Source organism: Miscanthus floridulus, chromosome 18 (genome assembly GCF_019320115.1).
Source record: "Miscanthus floridulus cultivar M001 chromosome 18, ASM1932011v1, whole genome shotgun sequence".
Lineage (NCBI taxonomy): Eukaryota > Viridiplantae > Streptophyta > Magnoliopsida > Poales > Poaceae > Miscanthus > Miscanthus floridulus.
In genome coordinates this window covers 65,130,663-65,141,079 of record NC_089597.1, presented here as the reverse complement: position 1 = coordinate 65,141,079, position 10,417 = coordinate 65,130,663, and the positions used below count along the sequence as shown (strand labels likewise).

The 10,417-nt window shown below is 51.1% G+C and overlaps 1 protein-coding gene across 2 annotated transcripts; it reads right to left on the bottom strand.

Moving 5' to 3' along the window:
* Positions 1–3,951: 3,951 nt before the first annotated feature.
* On the bottom strand, positions 3,952–8,334 carry LOC136521496 (AT-hook motif nuclear-localized protein 25-like). 2 transcript variants are annotated; one of them, XR_010775565.1, is made up of 3 exons: positions 8,084–8,334; positions 6,650–7,956; positions 3,952–4,624 (listed from the first exon to the last, which is right to left on the bottom strand). XR_010775565.1 is itself a non-coding variant. In XM_066515246.1 (2 exons), the coding sequence occupies exon 2, from the start codon at positions 7,827–7,829 to the stop codon at positions 6,885–6,887; it is 945 nt and encodes a 314-aa protein (XP_066371343.1). In that variant the 5' UTR covers positions 7,830–7,956; positions 8,100–8,334; the 3' UTR covers positions 6,147–6,884. The 2 variants fall into 2 exon arrangements, 1 of the variants encoding a protein (XP_066371343.1); XM_066515246.1 differs by lacking the exon at positions 3,952–4,624 and having other exon boundaries at positions 6,147–7,956; positions 8,100–8,334.
* Between the last annotated feature and the right edge of the window lie 2,083 nt (positions 8,335–10,417).

Here is a 10,417-nt window from a genome sequence, read left to right as displayed (position 1 = left end):
GATGAGATGGGATTCACATCGACGCCACGCCGTCTGGGACAAGACAGGGTGGGGGTTACCGGTCGCTGTGCTCGGCGCTGTGTCCACGACCGACGCCCATGCTGCACTGTGCTGCCTAACCCCACCTGCTTCGAGGACAGCGTGGCATGGAGAGTCATGTCCGGGTCCTTGTAGCCTCGAAATCAGTGTACAGGACCAACTGCTCCCTCCGAGCCTCGGCTATCCGCCTCGGGGTCTCGGTAGCCTCGGGACTCGCGCCCGCCGAGCCCCCACAATGGTTCGGCCTCTGCACCGACTGGTCCTCGACTCTCTATGTTGACGACATATAGTGATCGGCACATCGTCCACAGTATGCGCCATGCCCTACATCAAGCCATCACAGGAGCTCCCACGTCGCACAGGATCGGGCATGATCGGCGCGTCGCTCCAGTACACCGAGGACGAGACCGCTCCAGTCGACCATGCCGCCATAGTGACAAGCTACAGGGCCCGGACACGCCGCCTCCACTCACAAAATGCCACATAGCGAACACATGTATCACCCCTTGTCCCTCCTTCAACTATAAAAGGGAGTGACCGGGGCCGCTTCTAGACACGGGAGAACACATGGACACACTGCACGCACAGACGGAGACATCGCTCAGACAGACACACACGCGAAAGCAACGCGCAACACTCTATAATACGCACACTCCTCCGCACTGCCTGAGATCAACATCTCAAGCAACCCACACCGTCCCCCGCAGAGACCTGGGACTAGCTCCCTCTCTCGCCCTGCATGTAAACCCCTACTACAAGCACCTTGGTGCAAGGAATACAAGATCAATCTCTCAGACTGGATGTAGGGCACCTATTGCCTGAACCTAGTATAAACCTTGTGTCTCTTTGCATCACCATCCAGGGATTAGGAGCACGCAGTACACTTTCACTAGCTGGTTGAGGACCCGCCGGTCCAAAACACCGACAACAGGCGAGCCGGAAGTCTTCGAGCCAGATGCCTGGGTTCGTCTCCCCGGTGTATTTGGTGATGTTGGTGGAAGGCCAAAAACGGTGTGGAAACAATGCTCTCCGAATGCGCCGGCTAAAGGCCCGTGGCCTCGGGCCCTCAGGGCTGGGGCTCCGGTTATCCAACCGGCGATCACGCCTGGGGCGTGTTTCACCGCTTCCCTCGATGGTTTGGCCAGGGTCCATGTTGCCTGCTGCTGTATGGCGCATGTCGTTGCCGTGTCAGGCCCGGTGACGGTTGCTAGCGACGCTACGAGCGTCCTGGTGTGGTTGGTGTGGAGCAGGCGCCTGGTTGGACCGTGGCGCGACTGTCGCTCCCCAAGCCGAGCCTGCCGGCTGCGGCGGCTAGCGAATGGATCGATTTGGCTGGTGCGTCCCCATCCCCCCGGTGGGGAGAGGGGGCGCGGTCGAAGTCGTGGTGTGGAGCTTTCCGCCTGTTGGACGGCGGCAGCCTCTACTAGAACCCAGAGGTTCCGGTAGACTGCCCGCTCCTGAGGGTCGATGGGCTCAAGAACACCACGGAGAAGCATTGCTGCAGCAGCGATATTCTAGCCGGCCCAGGTGAATTGTGGGACATCGTTCCCCTCGCTCATGATGTCATGCTGAACCTAACGAGCGTGACCCCGGGCGCCACCCCGTAGGCAAGGCGCGTGGGGCGCAACGTGCTGTACCGACGGCACCGGTGCAGGCGGTGGCTGATTCTGCCATCGTTGTCGTAGTTCCTTAGCGTGTGCCTGCGCAGATGCGAGGGCTCCTACACGCTGGGTCCAGAGGGGTGTGAGTTTGAACAAACTCCGCAACCACCGGCGGTTGTCACGGAGCGTCCGCCATAGCGCACTCCCGAAATGGACAGTGGCGGGGTGCCATGTCACCGATGCTTGAACCGTCGCTCTCGCCATCACCATCCGGGAGTTTGTGGGAAATGGCAGGAACGAAGCCCACCACTCCCACGAACTCAGATGTGAGGGGGGATGGTGCCAGCATCCTTCGGAGCCCCCGAGCGTAGGCGTCCACGGAGGACGCAAGGCCATAGGGGAACTGATCGTATGGCGTTTGTGGCGTGGGCGGTACATTTCCTCTGGGTGACTGGTGAGAGATAGCAAATAAAGAGCGAGTAGTACGCATATTACTTACAGCGGGGTTTGAGCAGAGAGTTTGCTCGGAAAGAAGCACAGATGTCACGCCGTTGAAGTCGCGCGTCCCGGAGTCGATGGAGGACATCCCTCGGCGGGTGCCAGGGTCACGAGCCTCCTCGTGGAGGTGGAGTACGCCGAGTCGATCGGCGATGAAGTCTAGGCTCCCGAAGCGAAGGCCTGGGCTGGCTCGAAGACGGGTGGAACCCGCATCCCGACGGACGAGAGTGCGAGGAACTCCAGCGAGCCAAAACTGAATCGTATCGCCCGAGCCCACCGCGGTGGGGGTGGCGGAAGAATGGGCCATCTGATGACCAAAAAGAGTGTTGAACGTACAGCGTCTTCCCCATGGACGGCGCCAACTGTTGGTGCAGAAAGTGACCAACTAGTAAATATTTATAGTTTTGTTGTATGTTGTGATCGGAGGTGGCCTAGCGCTCAATGACACAGGATTTATACTGGTTCGGGCAACATGCCCTACGTCCAGTTAGGGTCGGTCACTTTATTCCTGAGCCCAGACGCTCGAAGTCTGTAGTGGGGGTACAAACGAGAAGGAGGAAGAAGGGGGGATACAAGAGGTTCGATTGGCTCCGACCGAAGGGTCACGGTCAGAACTGGGTGGTCCTGCGGTTGGGAGTGTTGATGTCGATCTAGTGAGTCCGAGCTTGAAGAAGTCGATCTCCCTTCTTTGGAGGGAGCAGCATCCCCTTTTATAGATGAAGAGGATGGCTTTTACAGGTGAGAGAGAGAGAGAGTACAGATATTTCTAAGCCTTGCTGCCTATGGTGATAAAAACTGGATAATGGTTGAAGCCCCCTAATACTGTCGATGTCGCTGTAGGATGTCAGATGTGCACAGGAGGTCGAGCTATCTTCTTCAGGAAGGATGACACCGGTACCTGCAAAAATACTTCTAGATGCCTAGTGGTAGGTGAGGAGCCGCACTATGTTCACCCGGTATGGCGAATCCTAGAGCCCATACCGCGATTGGTGTCCTAGAGACATGCGCGCGGGGGGGGGGGGGCTTACCATATGGGAGTTTCTAGCGGCCCCTACAATACTGTGTCAGGGTGGCTGCAGAGCACTGTGTTTGTGCAGGGTATGGTCCCTGGTACAGTGGTTTTGACTTGTGAGCCATGCCTTGCCTTTCTCCGCACGTCTTCTGGTTCCTTCCGAACGGGGAGCCCCCGGTCGCATGGCTCCTAGTCGGCTCTTAGTGCGCCGGTCGAAGAAGAGCGGTGAGCAGGCTTCCCACGAGCCCGATCGCGGGGTCGGAGTCGTAGGCGGTCCTTCGGTCAGGCTTTTCGAGCGGAGGCCATGCGAAGGCAGCCGGGACCTGACGCTAGTGCTTCGATCGGAGAGGCCGTTTCGGAGTTGGCCTGAGCCTGAGCTAGTGCTCCGGTCGGAATGGTGGGCCGAAGGCGGCCAGGGCCTGAAGCGAGTGCTCCGGTCCGTAAGATGGGCCGAAGGCGGCTAGGGTCCAAAGCGAGTGCTTTGGTCTGTCGAATTTAGACTCTTGTGCCGGTCCAGAAGAAAAGAAGTCGTCCTCCTAGGCCGAGCCCTGGCGTGGAAGCCGATCTACGAGGGACCCGGGTTTATGAACCCGACAAAATTAATTATCAAGCTAGCATAGATCTACATTTAGCTATGCCCTGTTTGTTTCGCTGAAATTTGACTTATGCTGATGCTTATACTGATTTGTTGTGAAAGAAAAACACAGTTCGTTCGTCAAAAAGTACTACTGAAGTAGTTCAAACTGAACAGGGTAATACAGATACAAAAGAGACATTTCAGGTAATCCAGGGTGACGGGAAAAATTACCCGAACTACCCAAACGAAATTCATGTCTTCATACTAGAAACAAAAGAGCAAATTTTAGGAACAAAAGAGCAAACATTTGAGATATTTCGGATAATCCAGGTACCGGGGAACATTACCTGAACTACCCAAATAAAATTTGGGTATTTCGGGGTTAGGTACTTGGAGTCGAGGTTTGGGTAATTCGGGTTCCTACATTGGGTATCAGGTATTTTGCCCACCCCTACGCCTACTCTGTTCGTTGTCTCCCATCCGTCATGGCTCGTGGCCTGTGACCAAGCGCTGCCATGTCGTCGCGGGCTGCAGCCTGCAGCCGAGCTCTGCCTCGCCGCCGCAGCATGTGGTCTACCGACCGAGCTTTGCCTCACCGATGTCGGTGGGCCCACGCTCCGCGTGCTGTCGCGGCCGTAGTCCGGCGCCTGTTCGTGTCGTCGTTGCTATCGAGCCCCACGTTGTCGCTACGGCCCGCGCCCATGCTCCTCCCGCCGGTGCAGCCCACGCCCCAGCTCCGCCTCCCCGTCGCACCCGTCTGGCCTCGCCACGTGCGCATGGGCAGAAGGTCCGAGCACACGTGCTGTCAGATGCAGCTCGAGGAGGCTGCTACATTCAGCTTCACCACGCGCTACCTGCTTGTTCCACCGGGCCCTTGTTGAGTTCTCCGAATGTGCGCTATGTAAAAAAGAAGATTCTTAGTTATATTGATACATGTACGAAGTACTAAATGTAGACGAAATCAAAAACTAATTACACAGTTCGTTTTAACTTTATAAGACGAATCTTTTAAGCCTAATTAGTTATTATTTAAACAATAATTCACAAATACAAACAAAATACTACAGCAAAAAATCGTGCACAAACTTTGCCGAACTAAAGGCGCTCCGGGCTCTCGGAGCTCAGCACAAGAGGTGCTACCTGCTATATTCAGCAAGGCGGTCTGTACAAACGTGACACTAGTGGTGACAGAAGGAAGAGGACTAGTTGGCAGCTTTTGCCGTGCTCCCCCTCCCTCCTCCTCTCTCCTTCCGTATACTCCTTCCATGCTAACTGTCTTTTTGGCTTTTTGAGAAATAATTTTAACTAAATATATAAAAATATTAATATTTATAGTACAAAATTAATATTATTAGATAGACCATTGAATCTATTTTTATAATAAATTTATTTGAAGATACAAAATATCTATGTATTTTCTATAAATTAAGTCAAACTTGTAACACAGAAACCAAAAGCGACAGTTATTTACAACGGGAGAGAGTATGTCAAGGTTTTCATCATCATCTTTGACCAAATAATTAATTTCTCAATTCACAAATTATATTCACATTAACAATATACTCACTGCATCCATAAATGTTAATACTTTTTTATATACAACTTTAGTCAAACTTCAAATCATTTGACAAAAAAAGTAAAAATTACATTTTTTTTTTGGACAAACAAAATACTATAATATAAGAAAACATAATGATTGTGGTATTTCTTATAGACCACAAACAAAACAAAGCTCACGAATTTGTAGAATAAGACAAAATATAGAGCCAAATTTACTCTATACTTTACAATAACCAGCAGAAATCCTGCAGAATAAATTAAAAGTTCACTAGTTCCGCGGTTTCAAGACATGATATTGAGTTTGTCTTTACAAATTATACAAACTCGTCAAAACCTTAGCTGCTTAGCCTAACAATCTCAAAGAACTACAATATTTTGTGCCTATCCATATACAATAACACCTCCTTTTGGAACATAAAATTCATAAAGAATTTTTAGTTCTCCTTTTGGAACATAATAAAGAATTATTGTAGGGCTGTAAACCTATAGAAATTTTTTCTACGTGGTCCTTTGGAACAAAGGATTGATCATTCTAAAATCCTACAAAATTTATATACAATGGCTCAAATTCTTAGGACTTTTGGAGGAATTCTAACATGAGATTGGAAACTTTGCTTTGTGTCTATCTGTCTTCTAATTCCTATGTTTCTCCCATGATGTATCCAAATACTCCATTAGAAAATTTGCAAGTGACATACAACTCTAATAATCATGTGTTTTTTTTCTATTCCTTAGTTTTGGATATCCTACGTTCCAAACAGACCCTAAACCTATGAAATGGTGGACTCTTGTGAGAACTATAACTCTACTTTTATAACAAATCAAGCCCACATGTAAACAAAATTTCATCATTTTTGACAATTGTGCCCGGCTATTCATTAAGAAGTCAAGGACAAGATGGACCCAACTAGTCATGAAAAAGGTGAGTACTAACAAAAAAATTGTTTTACGAGAATGTTAAACAATAACTATGTGTTCATTAAGTGGGCATAAAAACATTGTAGATTTGTGGCTACGAGAAAGAAAAAAACCATATATGCGTATGTTCATTAAGTCTACTGTTGGTTCATTGTGTTTTTTCCTTAGTTAAACTAAAAAATGTGAGGTAAACAGAAATGAAAAGATGAAACCAGTAATAGAAAGAACGCAAGTACTATTAAAAAGGCCATAATAAGCATCCTTCTTAAATAAAATAGAAGTGAAAGGCAAATGTCATGACAACTTGACAAAGATCGTTCTAAAGCAAAAGTGTGTCGACAGGATTGTCCCTAAACAGTTAACACTGGACCCACTGACCTTTCTTGGATTTTGTTGGACCAATAGATCACCCAAAAAATTACATGCATCGTTGGTAGTACTCACTTTTTTTCCATAGTCATAGATGGGTATAAGTATACATCGATATGGATTATTTCCAGTCGACCACCATGGCAGCATGCATTATCAGCAAATCATCACATGGCCTCTTGCCCTCGTCAAAGTGTAGCCTTCAACCAAAATGCGCGATTAAGGAGCTTCTCTGCCATGGTCCCATGGAATCTTCTGGAACTTGCTGTGATGCAAATGCAATTGCCAAGAGAAAGATTGGTATGCCATATCAAAATGGTGGCCTCATACCACCGCTCCAGGTGCCGAAGTTCTCTCCGGGCAACTGGTAGCCAGCCGCGTTCCCTCCAAGATCATACAGTGACATGCCATGGCCACCGCCACCGCCACCGCCACCGCCACCCCCACCCGTCACCCCAGAAGACTGCGACGCCTCCTGTTGCTGTGGCTGTCCTTCGGCCGGCTCCGCTGCGCCTTGGGTTTCGGTGGCAGTGGCAGCGGCAGCGGCTGCGGCTGCCGTGGCCGCCTCTTCCTCCGCCTCCAGCGGCAGCCGCTCGTAGACGGCGTTGGCGAACGACGCGGCCATGAGGACTACGGGCCCGGCGGCGATGAGCTGGCCGACCACGCTCCCGCCCATCACCTGCCCCTGGCCACCGGCGACGTACACGCTGAGGCTGCTGGCTCCCGGCGGCGCGGGCGGCGGCAGCACCGTGCCCGTGAGCGACAGGATCTCGAACTGCCCGCGCAGGGTGGCGACGAGGCTGCCCGGGGGCTCGGCGCCGGGCTGGCGTAGCGCGAGGTTGGAGACGGCGCCGCCGCCGCTGAGCACGCATACGCCGCGGCAGCGGCGGCGTGCGTACTCGGAGACGCACTCGACGATGTCGGCGCCGGCGGCGACCTCGAGGACGTGGGAGTGGAGTGCGTTGGGGCTGTCCCGCGTTATGATGATGGGCGGCTTGGGCTTGTTCTTGGACCCCGGCGGCCTCCCGCGCGGCTTCCTCGTCGGCCCACCGGACCCCCCGCTGCCCTCCAAGGCGGGCTGATCCCCGCCGGGATCGACGTTCTCCGGCGACGGCGCGGAGCGCTCCATCTTGACGTGGGAGGACGGGGATAGCGGCGCCTGCTGGTGCTGCAGCTGCTGCTGCTGCGCCCGGAGGAGTTCCAGGTAGTGCGACGCAGCCCCGCCGCCGCCGCCGCCAGGATCCATTCCGGCCATGACGCCCTCACTGCCGCGCTCCCACCACTTGCTCGCCGCCAGCTTCTTGATCTCGCTAGTGCTCGTCCCAAGGTAGCTGCTTGAACCAGCTCGTTCTTTGGACTGTCTGCTTGACGGATCCCCTCACCTGCGCCATAGACGCCGCGCAAGAATCAAGCTCTAATCGTCAACCAAACATTTGCATATTCCAAGCTGGTAGCGGAGACAAACCAATGACCGAATCTAGAGAGAGAGAGGGAGAGAGAGAGGGGTACCCGTGGAGTGCTCTACCAGTAGCAGCTGCAGCAGGAGTGTGGGGGCGATCTAGAGGTCGGAGCGCACGGGCGCATCATGCATCCTTGCTTGTGCTCCAACTAAATCTTGGCCGGCGCGGCGTGTTGCGGCGCGGCGCCGCCCAAGCAAAAAGCTCTTGGGGTCGGTCAAGATTCTGGAGGAAGCAACTGGTGGCAGCAAGAAAGAGGCGGTAGGTGGGATCTAGCCTCTAGCTGCGGCCCGCGTGGGTGAAAAGGCGATGGCCTCTAGTAGGGATTGAGAAAACTGAGGGCAGGGCATGTTATAGAGTTGTAGGGCTTTTTTTTTTTTCTCGCTTACATTGGCTTTGGTTTCATCTATTTTGCATAAATCGAGTTACTGTAGCGGGAAGTCGTTTTGTAAGCCAGGATTAAAATAAACGAGAAGCCGAAAAAAAACTAGTTTTTCTGGCTTCACCAGTTTTGGCTTCGCCGATGAAGCCGTTTTGGATGAGCCATGCCAAAAGGGCTTTAACTACCCTCAAATCACCTTCAGCGGCAGTTTTGCTGATCCTGTTAATATTAATAATATAATCAAACATTTATATGCTATATATATTGTGATGACCATAATTAACTGTTGCCGTCTACGATAGATTGGTTGTTGTCTTGTATGCAGGATAGGTTTCCTTGTGTACCGTTGTAAATCCGGCATATATTGATCGTGGTCAATCGTGCTTGTACGTGCCATGCTGGCTATTGCAAATCCCTAATTTTCAGCTGTAGTCAGGTTTACAAAGATCATATGTATATAGTAAAATATTATATAAACATATCTCTATTATAATAGATCAATTCAAACCACACTAGATACACATAAGAGTAGGTCCCGTTTAGAGAGTCCAACCATTATGCACCCACAGAAATACACCTAACAAATTGTCTACGTTAAAATTAAAGGCTAAAAACACGTCTCACGGGCTTCAAACCAATCACGTAGCCACAGTCATTACATGCTTCAACGCAGGCTTCAAACGTGCGCGACTGTCGGTACGGGGCCCACGGGATACCCCACAAGGAAGGGAGAAGATCTAGTCTAACTAGGATTCTTCCCCTATAATCTTAGTAGTAGTATTATTCTGTAATCCTACTAGAAACTCACATTATAAACCGACTAGGACTCTGGCCTCCTGACTATATAAAACAGGGCGGAGTTCCTAGGGTAGAACAACACACAATAGATAACAATTGTACGACATAACATTTTACGATCAATCCAACGCAAAGGCTAACGCCGAACTGGACGTAGGGTTATTACTCGATCAAAGATCGAGGGCCCGAACCAGGATAAATCAACTGTCTTTTACGTTAACCGTCGAGTTCCGCATACGCTGAAGTCCGAACATACTGCCCCGGGGACCCCCGTGGCAGACTATCGGTGGTCAAACATCGACAGCTGGCACGCCAGGTAGGGGCTTTCAACAACTTTGCATCTGAGAGCTCGATGGACCTCGACAACATGACCTTCTCGACAGGGTCAACCTTCATCTTCGGTTCATGGATCTACGAGGCAGGTAACAATGGCATGCTCCAAGGCCATCTCCTCGAAGGTTCGGATCATCATCAAGACCTTTCCATTTCGGCGACAACGACAGATCAACTTGCTGGATGATTCACGTGGCTCGCGATGTTCGATCCGACTCAAATTTCGCGGCTTCACGCATCTGATTCAAACTCAAGTTCCGTTTCTGAGACGGAGTCTTATCCGAGTTCCTTCGGAAAACCGAGTTCTTTTCCGACAAGGCTCCGAGGCACGACATCAACCTATCAAGGATATAACTCGGAGTACACTCAGAGTACTTTAAAGAAGACGGGTCCTTTTCTGTTCGGTCTCGGCAACATGGCAACGTCTTATCGGACACAGCTCGAAAGATCTCTTAATCCAGTGCTTGGAATACCACTGACAGGAGCTCAGAAAGGTCTCGTACTAACCGTAACATCTCAAGACTGCATCATCCACTGGCCAGGTTCTGTTCCTGAGGATAGCAGTACCCGCCTAGTTGACGCAACAATGACAACAGCTCTACCCCACCAAGAAGGAGACTCGATCTGCGGCTTAGAAGCCTCTACTGAAGTTATTAACAACTCTAACAGTACGGAAACCAACGCTGATGACAGAACAACTCACGCTCAAGAAGTATTCATGATTCGCCGTCCTCGATCACCATTGGTCCCCCCAGAAGCGCTCGACGTCAGATCTTTAGATGAATCTGAGTCCAACATATCACCATTTACCCAGGGGAATGATGGTGAGACTGAGAGTCAGAGGCAAGCTAGAGAGAGAAAGAACAAACTAAA

Bases quoted from the DNA above. Each gene is read 5' to 3' on its own strand.
- LOC136521496 (XM_066515246.1), bottom strand. From the start codon at position 7,829: ATGGCCGGAATGGATCCTGGCGGCGGCGGCGGCGGGGCTGCGTCGCAC.